This window comes from Puntigrus tetrazona, chromosome 24 (assembly GCF_018831695.1).
Source record: "Puntigrus tetrazona isolate hp1 chromosome 24, ASM1883169v1, whole genome shotgun sequence".
NCBI lineage: Eukaryota > Metazoa > Chordata > Actinopteri > Cypriniformes > Cyprinidae > Puntigrus > Puntigrus tetrazona.
Window position 1 is genome coordinate 16,944,630 of NC_056722.1, and position 20,000 is coordinate 16,964,629.

General features: G+C 36.1%; 1 protein-coding gene across 3 annotated transcripts in view; it reads right to left on the reverse strand.

The window, feature by feature from the left end:
* Positions 1–20,000, reverse strand: part of arfgef1 (ADP-ribosylation factor guanine nucleotide-exchange factor 1 (brefeldin A-inhibited)) — a 55,618-nt gene that overhangs the window by 11,676 nt on the left and 23,942 nt on the right. For all 3 annotated transcript variants that reach the window (XM_043226474.1, XM_043226473.1, XM_043226475.1), the window contains 21 exons: positions 17,201–17,468; positions 15,607–15,723; positions 14,587–14,777; positions 13,580–13,713; positions 12,260–12,494; positions 11,831–11,930; positions 11,609–11,748; positions 10,194–10,302; positions 8,420–8,621; positions 7,603–7,714; positions 6,742–6,947; positions 6,551–6,635; positions 6,146–6,311; positions 5,589–5,740; positions 5,377–5,505; positions 4,851–5,009; positions 4,603–4,747; positions 3,113–3,200; positions 2,977–3,017; positions 2,127–2,296; positions 1,750–1,901 (listed from right to left, as the gene is read on the reverse strand). In XM_043226474.1, coding sequence (XP_043082409.1) covers positions 1,750–1,901; positions 2,127–2,296; positions 2,977–3,017; positions 3,113–3,200; positions 4,603–4,747; positions 4,851–5,009; positions 5,377–5,505; positions 5,589–5,740; positions 6,146–6,311; positions 6,551–6,635; positions 6,742–6,947; positions 7,603–7,714; positions 8,420–8,621; positions 10,194–10,302; positions 11,609–11,748; positions 11,831–11,930; positions 12,260–12,494; positions 13,580–13,713; positions 14,587–14,777; positions 15,607–15,723; positions 17,201–17,468 — 3,101 coding nt within the window. The remainder of the gene's footprint in view (positions 1–1,749; positions 1,902–2,126; positions 2,297–2,976; positions 3,018–3,112; positions 3,201–4,602; positions 4,748–4,850; positions 5,010–5,376; positions 5,506–5,588; positions 5,741–6,145; positions 6,312–6,550; positions 6,636–6,741; positions 6,948–7,602; positions 7,715–8,419; positions 8,622–10,193; positions 10,303–11,608; positions 11,749–11,830; positions 11,931–12,259; positions 12,495–13,579; positions 13,714–14,586; positions 14,778–15,606; positions 15,724–17,200; positions 17,469–20,000) is intronic.

Sequence of the window (20,000 nt, forward strand, 5' to 3'; positions counted from 1 at the left end):
TGTTCACTCACTAAGCCTAATGAGTACTGCAGGGTCCATATGAGCCAATATAACTTTCTCTTCCTTTCACCGAGGGACAAGCTACTTTAAAAGTTAAGATTGCCAGGCTGCTTCTAATATAAAATAGGTAGGCTAGCGTTGAGCTACCTTTTGAAAAACTATATTTCAATGTGCATTTCACTAAGGATTTTTTCTACATTTTAACGCTGCTAAATGACGCCAAAATTAATCTTTAAGCAATTCTTCGATATTAATTGCTCATTACCAGTGCTGTTACCTAAAATGACTTTGAAAGTTTTGTTAACAACAGAAATAAAACACTAATAATCTATAAAGAAAATAATCAAATATGAAAACCCTGAATTAAAAGGGGAAATGTTACATTAGCAAATAACTAAAATAAAATAAGTTGAAAAATAATTAAAACTAAACTGAATTAACACTAAAATTAAATACATTACATACATATATATGTACGTAATCTAATTATAGGCATTGCAATTATTGTCAATTTCTACTATTTCATTATCTTTAAAAAACATTAAACATTAGTGTAACTAAAACTAAATTATACTCCCTCTAGACATCTACTTTAATTTAATTGAAAGTAATGAAAATAAAAGGTTTACATTTTTCATTCATTTTACTTTACAGAAAAATAGTTTATTATCGGAAAAGCAACGCTACAGAACCACTCCCACTTGATTTAAAAGGTTTGGTTTATTTAACTTGTAATAAGACCTTCTGTGTATGTCTTCATGGCTTCAGCAGTGAACATGATGTAAAGGTGATTTAAAAATATTTGGACATGGATATTAGGACATGACCTCTCTAAACTGTCCTAAGTTGTATGTGAAAATATTATTATTATTATTATTATTATTACACTTTTGTTATTATATTTAGGTCTACCACAATTCATTTGCCCTGAAATAATCTCATAGCACATTTAACGCACTAAGACATAAATAATGAAAGATTATATTATGCCTCACTGAAAATTAAAAGACATTAAGACATATTCCACAATGAAAAGGTCAATAATTAAAATTGTCAGTAGCGTAACCAAGGCTATGCACAGACTCCGAACACCGAATGAACAGCTTAATGATTAAAGCAATGAAAACAAAACCGTTATTAATAAATAAATAAATTCTATTGTGTTGTTTTTACTACATATATCAGGCATAAAGGATTGCCGAAAGTTTGGCCAGCATGCTACACTAAAAATTGCGTGATAGCCTATGTACTGGCTCGCCGACATGGTTTAAAACCCAAATATTTATAATTTTGCAACATGTTTGTCTTTATCACCGATTGCGAAATGATGTACGATGATTCACATTTCCCACATCTCCCTCGTTTTGTTTTCTCTCTCTAGCCTCTAGTTCAAGTTCTGTTTCCGAGCAGGCGTTTAGGGCAGTAGCTTTGCTTTAATTGTGCGATACCATCACGTCCAATTGCCTCCCGGGAGACTCTACTCACTTCCCCTTTCCCCCTGTACGCTGCACGACAAACGACGCACGACAAAGCCGAAATTCGCCACGAGTCGCAATTCGGCTCAAAACCGGATGAAAAGCGCAGCGTACGCCCGGCTCAAGGCAAGACTTACACATTTGAACGTCAAACCACGCAGTTTACCACAATTTGTTTGGTTATTCAACTGACACTTCCTATATTTGAAGGAGGTCTGGGCCGCGTTATTCTGTGCTACTTTACTTTCATCGCAGCGTAAACCGAAACGCTCACCTGTTCTTTTTCATTATGTGCTCAAACGGCCTGAGGAAATCCTTCTGGAATCTGAAATTGGCCAGCTCGCCCTTCTCCAAAAATTTCATGGACAGCTGCCTCAGAGAATCCACGGCGAAAATAGCAACATCCTCGTTGGGATTACAGCCGACCTGAACCCAAACAGAAAACCAAAGAGACGTTAATGTTGAAGCATCGGGAGTGCTGCGTTTTCATTTTCGGCTCTTCTTGGATCTATTAGCCGTGCCCTCCCGCAGGCGGAGTGAAATTTAAAAGCATCATTAGATTTCTCTGATATTATACAAAGCCACCGTGACACACGCTCTTCATGGACAGATTAGCTTCCGGCGCCGATTTGGTGGCCGCTTTGAACTCACCTTATTGAAATGGTCGCCTATGACCTCCCATATCCTGGACCACTGCAGCCTGATACGACCCATGTTGTAGTACGATATCTCCACGATCTTCTGCAGACTGAACATTCGAGGGTGTGTGGGAGAAGCCAGTTCGTCCATCGATACAGCACACAGCCATCGTACGAAATCCACTGCAAGACACAACATCATGTCACTGAAATCTTCTCTGACATGACAGATCAGGTCGTGAATTCAAATTAAAAAATGTAAAAAATGCATAGTCTCAATGCCATATTTATAGTCATATGCATATGGAATGGAAAACATTTTAAATGTTCATTTTACAATTTTAACACTACTAAATGATGACAAAATGAATTTTTATGCAATTCATTGAAATTAACTGCTCATAACCAGTGCTTTTTTGTTATCTAAAACAACCATTTATAAAGTTTTGTTAACAGCAGAAAAAAAACCCCAATCTATTAAAAAAAGGCTATTTAAATATAAAAACTTAAATTAGTAAATATTTAAAATAAAAGAAATGTAAGCACATACATACTGTAAAAATAAATATAAACAAAAAACTTTAATTTAGAAATGACAGAATAAAAATTAAATTACAACAACGAAATTAAATCTTCCCTGACATGAAAGAACAGGTCAAAAAAAAAAAAAAAAAACCCTGATAAAATGCAACATACACTACCACTCAAAGGTTCAGGGTCAGTAAAACTTAAATTGATAATTTGATTTAATTTAACTTCCTATAACCAATTTTACTCACAATACAAACCCATCTCAAAATGCATTAAAAACTGAAAGCAATTACTTTAAATAATAATATGTATATAATAAATCTTGTACTTACCGATGGCGTTTCCATCAAGCCTGATAGAGCCTGTAAATATCCTGCAGAGAAGAACAGACGTGTTTGTAACAGTCCAGAGACATATTACTGTTTGTAACATTATGAGGTTCATTAGAATTAATGATAACAGTCATACCGGTCGACAGCGACCACAACACTTTGCGAGCTGGTTTCTCCAATAGACTCCTGAATGCTTGCGATCTGTTTGCGATCGACGTTCCCTCCTACAGTGAGAAAAATCATGTTGTTTATACCAACACAGACTTCATTTCTCACAGTGCTGTTGGATAATTATACTGGATTATCATAAAGCAATCTTAATCATAATTTAGCTCGAGTTAAGATGTGTTTTGATGATGCAATGGCAAATGGAAAAGCTGCAATGCTTGTGTGGAATATTGTCTTTTGACAAAATGTATTGAATTCAGTCAATATATTGCGAAATATTCAATAACCTAATTTACTCTGATGGAAATGCTGAAGAAACTATTTTACTTTTTATTAGGGCTGTCGGTTTAATATTAACTTAATTCATTCTGAAAAACAATGTGATTAAAATATTTTAACGCAGTTATAATATATACACATTTCATACAGTTAGTAATTACGATGCATTTTGGGTTTGTCATGAACATTGTGTGTTTAAATGTTATTTTACAATAGTTCAGTAAATAATATTTTGATATTGTGCCATATTTTAAGCACAATACTATGCGTTTTTGCTCAATTTTGCAGTGAAAATTCCTTTAAAGCCATAGCATGCCTTAGAACAAAATAGCAATGTTTAGTTTCTGAACTAAATCTGCGTTTTAAACGAATCGTGTGAAGCAATGATTCAAAGACTCGTTCATAAAGAGAGCCATTTACTTAAATCCTGAATGAATCAGCCATTTTAATAAATCAAATATCTCTTAATGTCTAATACGGACATTTACTATCAACTGATGGCAGATTTAGTTTCTTATTCATTTTTCTGAAAAATAATAAGGATAAAAACAAAAACAAAACCATTAAAGAGATAGTTTACCTTCAAAAAATGTAATTATGTCTTTTACTCACCTTCATGTCATTGTATGGAACATAAAAGAAAGTATTTAAGATATTATTTTGTTTGGCAGTCACGAATGACTTTCATTGTATGAACAAAAAAATACCAAGATATTTATTAAATTCGTTTCTTTTATGTTCCATAGGCTGTTGCAGCCTAAATGTGTGTGTAATGCTTTTATGTTGAATCAAACAAAATACTTCTTTCTAAAGCTACAGTTGTCTACTTGATACTTTATCATTTAACAAAAAAATAGCTTGAAATAACCTGTTGTGGGTATTTTCACAGTAAGATTTATTTTAGAATTCATCAACACATTGTGAATAATTTTAATCGACTGACAGCCCTACTTTTTATACATGAAATGTTTTTTCATTTGACATTTTATTTATATTTATTTTACTTTAACAGCTAAATTTTTTTAATTTAATAAAAAAAACACACATTAAACATACCGGACTCATTCACCTAAATGTAACCTTTTCACCTCAACCGTGTTACCGCTTATTGATGAACACCGACATCATTTTCTCAGTAAGAGACCAAATTGCTGCCCATGTGAAGTGTGACGGACTGACCCAAGCCCAGGTACTCGTCAGACGTCTGTTCCTTTGTGCTGGTGATGAAACCTTCCTTCCCCCTTACGGTTCCTGATATGTACCGAGCCTTCACGCCTGTCCCGATGAGCTGGGCCAACTCCAGCTGACTAATGCACTTCAGGATCTATAGCGAATGTAGACAGAATAATAACGCCTCACAATATCTGTCTGCCAATCACATAGGGATAGGAAACGCGCAGGCCTGTCAAAGAGCTGGCAGACCTCACCTCATGCCAAGAGTTTCCTAAATAATTTCCATCCGTGTGAGCCACTGTGATGAGGGTCTTGATGGTGTCGATGTTCTTCTGCTTCATCTCGGTGATGCCCGAGCTGGCCGTCAGCAACGTGAAGCGGGCGAGAGCCTGTACATATGCGTCTCGCTCCAACTGGAACAAAACAAAAACTTTTTAGGGCTGAAACTGACGAAAAATGTTGCTCTGTTTCTCAGTGAAAGCTATAACATTAGTGTCCTTTACACCTGCAACCTTCATCCGGTGCAAGTGTATGGAAAAGAGCAACATGCACATTCTTCAAAATATCTACTTTAGTGCAGTACAGAGGAAAGCCATAGAGGTTTGGAATGACACGAGGGTGAGTAAATTATTCAGAGTTTCATTTTTGGGTAAACTATTCCTTGAAGCAGTTTTTAAAGGTGCTTATTCAGGCACACTGAATAGTAATGCAAACAAATGCTGAACCTTTCTTGGCTTCAGAAAACGACCTCTTCACGGTTAATGCAATGTGTGAAATTACCTGAATGCTGAAGATGCACGCTATCCTGATAGCACAGCGGATTCCCTCCAGGCACAGAGAGGCCACCTCGGTGTCGTCACAGTCCTGCAGACCCACGCTGAACGCAGCCAGGAAGGGTGTCCATGCCAGCTACGAGAGATCAAGATATTATAGGATGATTATTTTCAAACAAATAGAATGTATGCGTATTTGTATGCACATGCACCAAATACCTTAAACATCGGTCTGACGTGCTCTAGGTGGGTGGCGCTGGTGAAGGGGGCCTGAACGTGGCTTACGGCCTCCATCAGAGCCTTGGCTGTCTTTGCCATCTGCTCCATCTCAACATTATACAAAAGCCTCCTCTGCTTTTCACTGGCCACACCTGATACAGTAGAAAAACACAACATCAGTTACCACAAATCACAAAATATAAATACTGCCAGAACATAAATGTCCATTTATCTGCTTGGAAGTCCAACTATAATCATTAATAACACAAATAATAATAATAATAAAAATAATAATACTCATAATAATGCAATATTATTAGTATTTTTAAAAGAATTTATACTTAAATCAATTATACTTAATTATTGGGATAATACACAGCATTGTTCATTCATAACTGAAAAATAAAGGATTGGTGCAATCTCAAATAATTATATATATATATATATATATATATATATATATATATATATATATATATATATATATATATATATATATACACACACACACACCAGTATATTAAAATATCATGTTCGTCTGTTCATCAAATACTCACTTTGCTTATTTGACTTTAGAGTTAACTCCTTTGTCTCCTTCATGGATATTTTTTTCCCTGCGATTTCATCATAAATGGCTGAGAGATACTCCTCCGGTAAATCTTTACTGTCATTGATACCTCTGTTCATCTTGATGTATTGCTCTTTCGTCATTTTATTCTTCACCTGCACCAAGATAAAGGAAACAACAGATCAGTAGCGTTCTTCCTCTTGTTTTCTGTTGTGTTTCAGCAACATCCGTCACCCTAGATTTAGCTATTCGGCTCACATATCAAAACCGAATGCCAAACAGTCGTTTCCAGCTTCGACGTTCACATTAACATTCATAGACTAGGGAATGAAAAGAAAACGCATTCTGCATTCGCTGTAGATTTCAGGGAACAATCAGCGCTCTGCGAACTAACCTGCGGACTGTGTAGATCTGTAGTCAACATGATGATTGAATATGCGAGGACGTACGCGGTGTCGGCGCTGGCGAACAGTGTTTGCCTAAGGAGAGGGATAAAAGAGACAAACAGCGACCGAGTTCAGTGTTTACGGGGTAATTAGCGACGGAGGTTAATCGGTCACCACAGCAGGAAACCGTTCCACTCACCCTTGGTTGCATTCTAAATATCTAGCAGCAAATTTCTCCATCAGTCGATCGATTTTCTGGGCCTCTCCGGGCAGACGGAAACCCTCAAGGAACATGCGCAGAGCCGGCACAAAGTCTTTGCCCTGGAAGTCCATTTGGTCGACGTAGGCATACATAACCTCTTTATTGATGCGATCGTTGTCTCCGAGAAACTCTCCTACCTGGATCTGCAAGGGGGGAAAACAATGAGTCAGATATCGACTGTGTAGGAAGAAAAATGTACATCCGAAAAAAACATGTTTCATAACTCTAAATTAAAGCATGCTCAATGCTACAGACTGAGAAATCCTTGAGAAACGTATTCACTGCTCATCATTTAAATGCAATGCCTATTGAAGTATTCCACGCGCATCTCAAGTCATTCAGGAGACTGAGGGCTGTTCTGCTCAAGTGCCCTAATTTTAGGGCAGATATAAGGAGCTCTCTTTACCCATTACTGCTGGAGTCTTTTGAGGCCTGATGAATGAGCGACTGAGATGCCGATTCATCACACTGAAGGATCAAATCATCTCTAAATGGAAGTTTGGCTACACTTTGCTGGAGTGTCTTTCTTTATCAATTTTTTATTAAGTGTTACAGAAAATAGTTATAACAGACATACATCAGTAAGTATAAAGTGCAACACACTCAATTTGCAGGAGCGTTTTGATATTTTTGTTTTGCTTTGTTTTTCAGAAATATTTCAGAAAAGCTCATATTCAGAGTTTTATTATTGTGCACTGCTGGAGTTGTTAAACTCTATCTGACCCTACGCCACTGTAAATAGACGAAACAAAGTATAAATACTGTATCTTGTAGGCACACAATAGTTGCATGTCTTACAGAGTCAAGCCTCTCCTCTTGATGTAAGAACTGGGCGATATCTTCGGGCGTGGTTCCCAGCATGCCTTGCTCCTGCAGGTACTGAATGCCCCTCTTTGGTTTTTTGTTGAACCTGTGGTAAAAAGAACACCAGTTTGAGCCGCATGTTAAGATTTAGCATCTTAATATCAACAACATTTGCTAATATAGTTTTGCCAGCCCCTTCACTGTTAAAACGTATTCATGCCAAGAATAAAAAAAATACTGGTATAATCAGACTGTAATGGTTTCCCCAGAAGGAATGCAGAGTAGAAACAGCACAAACATTCACATTCATGCATTTTACTTTTTGGTTTCGGACTGCAGGAGATTGCAGGAGCTGCAGATTTTTGTATTTATTTATTTTTTTCCACTTGGGAAAGGTTGGGATGTTTGAACCCAACAGTTCAAGTTCTGGCTCAATAGATTGCATCATTTTGGGATGCAACTACCTGTTTGTCTGACCGATAGCAGATGGGGAATGTTTTGTGAAACTACCTTTTACAATCCTAATGCAGATCTTACACACTTTATATTTAAATCAGATCGAGAGCGTCTAGTTCCTGGAGAGTCAACTTGCTGTAGAGATTGGCTCCAACTTGCCCCAACAAACCTGCATTTCTATTATGCCTGAAGTTGGAGCTAAACTCTGCAGGACAGTGGCCCTCCAGGTCCGAGAACGGACACTCCTGGAATACGTAAACAACCTTACATGCAAACATCTACTGACAGTGATTTTGTCAAACCACTTATGGTGCACAGACTGATTCATGCTTATGATTCCAACACCATGGCTTACAGGTCAATGCCTTGCTCAATGATCTCCTTCTGTTGTTTGAGGACCTCAAACTGCTCAGGGTTGTCTGTTCCGGACATCTGCGTGCTGTAGCTCCCGATGCCCGACGAGGCAGTGGAGTCCAAAGAGTTTATGCTGCCGTAACGGTTAATCGTTTCCGGATGCTTCGACTCATTGGTCTCCTGTTCTGAAGGCTTTTCTTGGCCTGATTGAAAAAGATGGAAATGAAACTCAGATGCAATTTCAGAGAAAGCTGAAGTAGTGACAAACCCAGTTTGTAAAACACCATGAGCCCCTACAGGCTAGGAAGTAGAGACGGCATGATTCATTGGGCTCCTGGTTGGATGTTGGTGTATCAAGTCTTTTCTCTGGCTCAGATCCCTATATGAGTTTCCCAACACAACAGTTCTCTAATAAAGTCCTTGGCCTCGGCTGACTCGTATCACAAAAACGGCACGATGGGGACTGAAGAAAGAGCAGCGTGACCTGAATACACAATGTAACAGATCTGAAGTTGGCGCAAGCAAGACAAACAGGCGGTTTGGGTATGTTGCAGGATCTTATTTCACACTGGAAACACTGTAAAAGATTTAGCGGGTAGCTATGTCTGTAACACGAGCTGTCAGGTCACTTCCTCCTTTCTCATAGTTTCCTCTCTCGGAAAGATCTTAGGAGCCAGTAGCAGCTGGGAAATACTTACCTGTTCGCATTAACTTATCTGTTTGAACTAATACGGCCACAATACAAAGAACTATTAAGAAATCACTATCTAGCTTACACAACACAAGCTAATGCAATCAATTCTAATGTCACTACAAACTGTCATTACCTGCTCTCCCTTTTGATGTGCATTCGTTAAGAGAAAAGAACAAAGATTGATTGGCTAGCGTGAGGAGAATTCAAGAACCTGAAAGCTTTGATTAGTGATCCAAAACAAACATAATGCACCTTAATAGTTACCCAGATGAGTATGCTACAATTCTATTGGCCGATTAGGACATGAAGCCTGTATATCTAAGAGTAGCTATTTAGTCTAGATGAAAGGCTACAGCCATTTCTTGATTTGCCATTGTAAACATGATTTAAAGAAAAAATAAAACATTTTCAGATTTTAGGTGTTCACTAAAGAACCTGTAGCTATGTGCTTGCAAGAGAATGTGCTTGCTCATTTAAAAATAAGCAAGAATCTCTGGTTTATGATTGACTGAAAATCTGCGATGGGCTTTAGGCAACAGAGAAATTTCCCTTTGGGCCATCAGAGCCTCTTCTCCTCCAGCCCAATATAGCCAAGTTTGATTAGACCTAAATCCCCTCTGCTCCGAAGAGGCCGGGTCTCTAGCCTGGCGCATGTTCCCAGCTCATAGGAGAAGCTTGGTTTTGCAGTGCTCAGGAAGCCTGCAGACTGCCTCCCCGATGTCAGGGTGATGAATAACAGCCTCAGGGTTGTTTGATTAAGATGAAAGGCCTGCGTAGCCATCACGGCGAATAGCATTTCCTGCCTGTCTTTGAGGCACAGGACTCCTAGTGCGCTGTCCTCAAAAGCAACTGTTTATCCATTTGGTTCTGCACAAGCCAGAAGCCTCTGGAAAGCTGCACAAATGCACTCAGAGGAGACTCATTTAAAAAAGCCAGGGCCGTTACCTGGAATATGTAATGCACTGCTTGGATCCAAAGCATATCAGGGTACAGAGGGGCTAAATAAGGTTCTGCAGGTATTATACTGGTTGAGGAGCTAGTATTGATATTTTGTTCCGCAGAGGCTGACTGTTTGCCTTACCGAGACTTGTCTGGGAGTTGGGGTTGACATATTGGTCTTTGCTCCACTCCACCATACACTTGAGAATGGACACCAGACACTCCAGTCCTTTCTTCCTTAGAGTCAGCTCCTGAGAGACAACATGAGCTGGGATCACTAACATGGTTTTAATAGCTATTCTAATTTGATTAAGAGTTTAGGTCAAAAGTTTACATCCCCCTTTCAGAAACTGCAAGTATTTTACCAAAATATAAAGGGTTATACAAAATACATGTTATTGTTTATTTAGTACTGACCTGAATAAGATCATGTTTACATTTAGTCCACGAGAAAAAAATAATAATTGAAAAAGACCCCAGTTAAATTCTTAATAGTTGAATGATTAAAATGAAACTGCATGCTGTTGTTGTTCGGGAAAAAAATCTTCAGGTCCTACAAATACTTTGTTTTTCCAGCATTTTTGTATATTTGAATCCTTTCCCACAATGACTGTATGATTCTGAGGGACTCATGCCGTGGTTTGAAAGAACAGAATGGAGATGTGTACATTTTTCTTTAATTTGCCTAAATATATATATTTTTTCTTCATTTATTACTGCCCTTCAGAGGCGACGGTTTCCCAGAAGACAAAATATGTTACATTTACCCTGATCTTTAAATCTTTAAAAGTTTTCACCCTCAACTCTTAATGCATGTTTTGAATATTTCTAAACATTTACTTTTCTAAATATTTACAGTACAGACAGTGCTGGATAGCAACATATTACATGTAATCTGGATTACGTATTAAAATTTAAAAAATTAAGAATGTAATTAGATTATATTTAAAATGCTCAATCAAATTAGAGTTATGTTTTTATGTATTACCTGATTACATGGTATTCACACAATAACAGTAAATTATTCATAACATGCTGATTCCCTCTTAAATGTTATGTTCTAATTTAATTCTACCGCATATTCACCACTTCCAAATTATCCAGTTTTATGGAATTGCACATATCAGCCACTGGTCAGATGACTATAAAAAAAAAATGGACTGTCCACACAAGTTGTTTAATTTTGTTATTGCTGTTATTATATGAATTTGTTATTGTTGTTATTAGCTGTTATTTTGTAATTTCAAATGTCTGAGGTGGAAAAAGATTGCTAATGCTTTTGAAAGAAATCAGATCAAAACACTGTAAAAATATGAGACAATGATATTATGAAATCCTATTAACATTTTTTTTTATATCTCTCTAAACATCTTTACTGCCACATTTGATCAATTTAATATGTCCTTGTTTGAGTGTCACTGCACACAATATGCTTTTGAATTGGAAAGAGCACTTCAAATGTTATTTTTTTGTGTTCTCATGAACAAAATGAGAGAATGAGGGTGAGTAAGTGATGATAATTTCTACGTCAACCCATCCATTTGACAGTATGTTTACCTGAAGTGGGGTTGTACCCAGTTCATGGCCTCCTCGTCCTTGTGCAATCTTTGAGAGGTCATTCACCAGCCTCTCGAAAATATTAGCAGCATTCAGGTCACAATCATAATTTACATAAATGTCTACGACACTCTGGGCGTCTGTAAGCACAAAACATCATAAAATTACTTGTAGAAACACTCGTATATATTCTTTAAAAGCGTGAAAGGAAAACTTTCATACCAGCACATATTCTAGTGAGGGTTTGAATGACCATCCATTTGTGGTCGTATGAGCTTGTGGACGTTTCCAGAATATAAAGAAAAATCTCTTTGAAAAACACCTGAGGAGAGAAAAACATAAATACGGTCAAGTTTTCACCTTATGAATTCATAACCAAGTCAGTAACAGAACAACAATGATGTTTCGACAACATGGTGTTGCCGAGATGTATAACTTGATCGATTTGATAAATATTACTACACAAGACTGCGCACGATAAATCCTAACACACTCATCCGGATTGAGACACACACACACACACACACACACACACACAGACTGAATTACAAGCTTTCATCATAAACCACAGCTTAGATAAACCCACACTGTCAGCTAGACACTCCACAGACAAACAGTTGCGATTTGGGGGGGGGGGCTGAGTTCAGGCACCTCGATTTGCATCTTGAGATGCGTCTTAAAGTTGGACAGGAGGGTGAGGAAGATGGACAGCGACAGCTCGAACACCTCGGGGACGGAGGAGACGCCGTTTTTGGACAGCGCTACGCACAGGTACTGCTTGATGGCGTTGATGAACATCTCGTTGGTTTTGAAGATGGGTCCAGCGTTCTGCAGAATGGACAGAAGGAGCTGCAGCGAGAGGACCTTGGAGCGCAGCTCATGGGATCTGCAAGAAGTTGAGGAATCTTATGTGAATAAAGCAATATTTTATCCTTATTCCTCATTAAACACTCAGGCCAAGGCATGCCAAGAAGAAATCAGTTAAATTTAGTCTAACTGGGGTGAATAGTGTTTAAATACTTAAAATAAACTGATGTGGCCAAAGAAAGATAATATATAAAATAAAATATATACTGTAAATAACTTAATTGTGAAAAGTTTTCAATTAAGTAATTAACTAAATAATTAATAATTAAATAATTACAAAAGCACATAAACAAACTAAAACTGAAAAAAAAACAAAAAACAGAAACTGAAAATCCAAAAATAAAAGCAAAATTTTAAAGAATTTATTTCAATAATAGCATATAAATAGTATTAAAATAGCATTGAATTATGTTTTTCTGTTAGTACAACAAATGCAACAACAATACAGTTTAATTTAAATATCTAATTTAAATGAAGTAATTATCAAGAATTTAATATTAATATTATAATAATTATTAATTTAAAGTGGCTCCGTAAAAATCCCAATGAAAGTTCATTTTATTGTCAAAAAAAAAAAAAAAAAAAAAAAAAAACTCTTTAAAAAACCTGCAGGGTCCAGGGTATTATTTATGTCCCTAACCTCCATCTATGCTTAGTGTCTTAGTATGCACCACTGATAAATAACGCCCTGATTTAAATCAAGAGGGGTCAACAGGTCTCGGTCCATTTGACAAAGAGTGATCAATAGCACTGAAACCAGCTTCCTGCCTCACTGCCCCTAAACACACACCAGAACGAATGGCTCTCTTTCTCTTCAAATGACAGGGAGGAACATCTCTCTTGCCCTCTGACAGCCCTATTCACCTGTTATAGGAGAGCAGCTGATACAACCACAGACAACTCAACTCTGTGCAATGCAGACAGATGCCTTCAACACTCTCGCTCTGAAATATCTACAACCACAGATCTCAGATTAGGATATAACCACGTCAAATTCAATTGGATCCAAGCTGGAGATGACATTTTTGGCACAGCATTTGTCACAGCAAATAAACAACTCCTTTTATATACAGTCGGATGTTTTTTTTAGAAAGACGGGCTTACTTCGGATCAGGGGGACCGTCTGAAAGGGGCTTCATGGAGAGCTTGCAGAGTGAACGGAATACCAAAAATGCATCCTTCTGGAGAATATGGGAAAATTTTGCGCCTGGTGCTGGACCAGTGGTAGCTACCGATTCCTGTGGGAGAAATGCTCGTGTTAAGAGTCATATAGCAATCAAATTTAACTGCCAGGGAAATTAATCATCATCTATAGCACATAACATGCATCAGCCATAAAAAAGCAACAGGCCATAAAATTACCATTATGGTCCATTAAGCATATACAATAGCCCTAAAAAATATTTTGACACTAATTACACTTAAAAAAAACAACAACAACATAAATAAATACCTTCAAGTTTAATAACAGTCCTTAAAATCTAATTTAAGAACTTGGCCTACACTAATAAAATAAACACAATGTTGACACAGAACAAACCCATTCCAACTTAAAATAAATCATGTATTTCAGATTATTTTATTTAATTAAATGGGCATACATTCAACTGAAAACACAAGTTAAATGCAAGTTAAAAATATTCATATTTCATTCAACATAAGTACTGAAATGTACCAATTTATCAATATAAACGAATTGATCAATATCGGATTTTACTAGTGCATACATACAGTATATATTTTGGAAATATTTACATTTACACGTATACATTAATATTAATATATTAATTCTACTTCTACTTAATGCTACTTCCAGCAGCTCATTCAAAAAGATGAGGGAGAACTACTTTTTTACAAAGCGTTTCACAAGCAGCAGTTTGTTATTATACCAAAACACTTGAGAGAAATGAGGGTATAATGGTTTGCGACATCGCAAACAAACCCTAAAATTTAATTTTGAGGAATTCAACTGTTAAATCAATAAAGTCAGCTCTGGATAAACAATCCAAAAACAAAGTCAAAACAATTACACACGTGTAAACAAGAAGCCGTTTTACTTTTTTTTTTTTTTTTTTTTTTTCCACATTCATGGCAGAAGTGGAAACCGGTACCTGAGTGTCATTGGAAGAGACAGACAGTCTGTCGTCGGGTAGGGACGGAGTGAAGCTGGCAGAGATGGGCGTTCCAGGGATGCCGTTGGCGTGAACGTTTTCGTTGTCGCTGCTCAAGCCTCCCTCCTCTTCCAGTGAGTTTGGAATGCCCTCAGCTGGCTCAGCCTCGCCCTCACGGCTTTCTTTAACATCTGAACACAGAAAAACAGACTTCACGACGGGTCCTGGCTTAAAGTGGTTCGCTACCGAAATCAAACCACCTCTAGAACAGTCTTTTAAACAAGGTAAGATTCACTTAACCAAAAGCAGTTGACCAATTTTTTCTTATCTTGAATTTTCTATTAAAACTGAAAACTATGGAAGTCTGATTACGCTATTGAATAAAGAATTTAAAAATAGGTAACTGGAACTTTTAATCAGACAATTCAGACTTTTTTCACACAATTGCAATCTCTTTTTTCTTGCAATTCTTAGAAATTAAGTCAGAATTTTAAGATATAAACTCACAATTCAGCTTTTTCTTTCTCAGAATTGCCTGATATAAACTCACAATTGTGAAAATGTGCATCTCATAATTCAACATTTTTCTCACAATTGCGATTTCTGACTTTTTTTCCCCCCTCACAATTCTAAATTTTTTTCTCAGAATTATGAAATTGCGAGTCCAATTTTGAGAAGACTCATATGTTCTCAGTATTCAGATTTTCTCTCACAAACTTGCAATTGCGTTTTAATAAAGCATAAAAAAGAAAAAAATATACATATATAAACTCACAATTCTGACTTCATAACTCAATTTCTATCATGCAATAAAAAAGTCTTTTTTTTTTTTTAATTCTGTGGCAGAAAGAGGATTCCATAGAAAACAGTTGTAACAATAAACTGTAATAATATTTGGCAACATTATCTCATTTAAATCAAAATCGCAAACATTTAAATTCTATTTGTACTTTTAGATTTTTTACATTTATATTTTTATTATATAAACTGTCCCCTTCAAGTATGATGAATCTAACTCGCCTCCAGCAATTGTGTTTACGACTTCTTGTAAGATGCTCTGTACAATCTCCTGCGCCTTCTCTTCATAGTTCTGGTTTTCTTCTTCCTCGGTTGCTCCCGTGCCATGCTCTGCCGCACCTCAAAAGACAGACCAGAATGCTTAAGTCTCTAAATCGGTCTAGTCAGTCATTTATGGTGCAATAGGAGGATTTTCCCTCCAAGCACGCTCTGTAGTCACATTAAATCCACGTTATCAGTTTCTCAATTTAACTTTAATAAGTGTTATTAAGAGGGGACTCCATCCCGCCTGTAACTGGGTGATGTTCCGATGGAAAGCTGTGCTATTAAACTTACGTAAGACTCAGGGACACTGACACAGTTTTCCAAGAGTGTCACATCATTAGAAGACGCCTCATCTGTGCTGATGTCAAGCCTGAATACACGATTAACTAATAATGACTAGGAATCAGAGATGCTTGTGTGTGTGTGTGTGTGGCAGTGTTGGAAGGAGGAGGACAACCAAATAAAATGGATTATATTATTATTTTAAAAGGACAGTTCACCCAAAAATTATATTCTGTCATCATTAACTCACTCTCATGCCATTTCAAACCAATAAGACTTTTGTTCATCCTAAAACGCAACTTTTTTCTGTTTCTATCCAAGTAAGCAAATATCAAAAAGGTCTCAAAAACATTATAAAACAAACCTAGCAGTTAAATTCAAGTTCTGTGCAAAGACATGTCCCCACATGAAAGACAGATTTATTTTAGGCTTTTATTCGCCTATAAACGCATAAAACATTACATTAAATCTGTTTATAATATAAAGTGATTTTTTTCTCTGCACATAGCTTGGATTAAGTCGCTCAATTCATATCGGACCTTCTAAATTTTGGTTATTTTTCTGGATTTTTCAAATGGATGGACAGAAAGCTCTGGTTTTATTTTAAATATCCTAATGTGCGTTTCAAAGATTATCCAATATCTTACCGATTTAAAATGATATGAGAGTAAGTAAATGATGAAAATATATGTGATTTTCATATATCAAGCAAGGTTTTCAAGGTGGAATAGTAATAAATCGGTAACACTTACAATAAGGTTCATTAGTTAACATTAGTTGACTACATTTGTTAAAATTAACTAAGAATGAGCAACACTTTTACAGCATTTATTAAAAATAGTTTGTGTTAATTTCATAATTTACTGATACATTATTACAATCACCGGTTGTTTGTTTACCATTAACATTAGTTCATGCACTGTGAAATAACATGAATAAAAATGAATAAAAAGTGTAATAAATGTATTGTTAATTGTTTGTGAACGTTAACAAAATCGTTACCAATAAATCACACTATTCTTAACGGATAAAGCTTTAAACAGAAAATTTTGATTATATTTTGACTGAAAATCTTTGTGAATACTTCCTATTAAACTTTAAATTTCCGGTCACATTTATAACTGAGTGAACGGAGGCAATAACGAATAGCACTCTCCCAGAAAACTCCACTGGTGTCTAGAGTCATTTAGAGAAATTAGCATAATCATTTACATAAACATGGAACCCTGAAGCTAAATTAATCTCTGCATGTTTGCACGTTTCTCTTTACTTTTCGCAGCGGCAGTAGCCTGGTCTGCCTCGGTCTGCTCATTCTCCGCGGGGCAGAAGTCGGTGCCGTTCTCCGGTTCGGGACTCTCGTATGGCGGGGACCCCTGCTCGACCTTGCTGCCCTGGTGTCCCGGCCCACCGTTGGTCTCCGCGGGCAGGCTCTTGCCGGGGGTTTCGGTGTGCCGTTGTCCGGGAGACTCTGGTTCTTGCTGGCTGACTGGAGAATGCTGCCTGTGCCTTTCTCTCTCCATCTGTTTGGCTTCCTGAAGCTGGAACACACATACACAAACGGTCAATACATTTGAAACATGCATCAGGGTGAGTTTACACACTCATTTTCCCTCCGGGGCAGCCGGGAGCCCAAAGCCAAGCTGATGTACATCCATTTCTCTGAACGGGAGGCAAAATTATTACGTTTAGGAATACAGACTGTTCCCGTCTTTTCAAAATAAAAAGAAACACAAGACCAGGATCTTATAGCATCTTACTGTATGTGAAGACAATGTCTGTGCTCATAGAGACAGATGGTGGTTGGACTACATGCACCTGAAATGACAATCTGGACTATGCACATGCTCACTTTGGTGTGTTTTCTTAAGCAGGAGAAGTGTATGACTCTTAAAGGGATAGTTTACTCGGAAAAGACAACTTTGTCATCGTTTACTCATTCAAAAGCAATTTTCAACCTTCTCTTCAGTGGAACATAAAATATACTGTATCTACAAGGAAAGTCAATGGTGTCCAAACAACTTTGGATATATATATATATATATATATATATATATATATATATATATATATATATATATATATATATATATATATATATATATATATATATATATTATTTTATTTTTTTAATCTTTAAAATCACTCTGGAGGAAATTAGTCTACCATCAATGACAGACCCTTCAATTACAAAAGCTTTTAAAAATGGTTTATGATCTGCATTTTGTCTCAGTCAACAAATATCATGTCAAAAATCAAATACACACAACTGAATCTGAGCTGGTACCATATATATATATATATATATATATATATATATATATATATATATATATATATATATATAAACTTGTGCTTAGCAATGAAAATATGGCTGACTGTAAATAAACACAAACACGCAAATAAATAAACAAACAGATTTGCTACAATACCATCATCTGATAGTAAATGAAAACTAGAAAATGAACAGGAAAAAAGTAAAACTATTCCAGTGGGTGATAAAACTGACATAATTAAGCTGTTAATATATTCAGTAATTCAGTATATATAATTTGCAGTTAATATCACTCAATGTATTTTAAATTATAGATATAATTTATCAAATAAATAAATAAAATAATAAATACATTTGGTACAACACCAGCATCTGCTATTTTAGTTTTGATAGTAAATTGCAAAATAAAAAAAAAAAAATTGTAAACCGTCTTAGGTCCTACCAACTTATACTCTGAAACTACGAATTCAACCATTAAAAACTATGGATTCAATAATTCAATTTAAATATTTACGCATTTTATCCATTATATTTGTAATTTATAAAACAAACCAAAAATAAATAAAAAATAAAACAAACACAGAAATTATCCATCTGAGTCATTTCCCCCCATTCAAATGGCACAGACACTTTTGTTAAACATACCAACTGGATTTGACTTATCAATTAAATGAACGAAACAACTATATTTGTAACATTTAGGAAAACGCTAAAGGATAAATCTACTGCATTCATCTATTACCCATTTAATGTAACAGGTTTATTAATAAGCGTAAGGGACAAAGATCAGCTGAATTCAGGTGGTCGAATACGGCCCGGTCCGAGTTGGCAAAACAAGCACATCTTCAATATTGTACAGCTGATTAGCTATGCATGATGTGCCTGGCTGGGTCAGAATGTGTCACGCTCCGTCCGGACTGCTAAAACTGCGTGACAGTGTGTTTTGTTGTGCCAAAACCGCAAGTGGCATCCTTTTGATCAATGCACCAACTGTGAGACATCTAAACTGTACCTCACTGTCCTCAACCGCATGCAGCTACCTAAACCACAGAGATACAGACACGTCGCGTTTGCTCCTGGTACCAACATCCATCTCGGATGATCCCAACCCAAACCACAACACTAAATGTGATCGTAAACAAGGTCCGAAATGTTTTTTTGATCCGATCCCTCGGTGCAAAATGTGTCCTGAACAACACTAACCATGCGACACACACCCATCTGAACTTTTAACACTCAACTAAAATAATTACGCAACAATTCTTCTCAAAATATTAGGTTTACAGCGATATCAAAGTTTATTTACAAAAAAGCGCTTTTTTTCTAAATTGCCTTTGTTGATGTTGAATACTCATACTAGTACATGCAATGTCTAATATAATTATAATAATATATTCAATTAATACATTTTCCAAGAATAAATGTGTCAATGCATCAAAACTCTGATCCAGGCCATTATTACTCATAAAAATATTTGTGGAGTTCTCCATTAAGCATTAATATGTATCTTCTAATATGTAAATAATAAATACAAAGTACGATCACATATGCTGTGCAAACGGAAAAAAATGGATTTGAATAATGACTGTTAATCATTTGACAGCAGTACAATAAAGACGTGTTAAAAAAAAATACAAAATATTTTATTTCCAATACAAGCCGTTCTTTTTATCCTCCTCGAAATCCTGAAATAATGTATTGTCAAAATTGTCAAAATTTTGACTAAATATTAGTCAAAAATAAAAAGAAATAAGTTTTAAATTTTTTATTATTATACATTTTATATATTTATTGAATT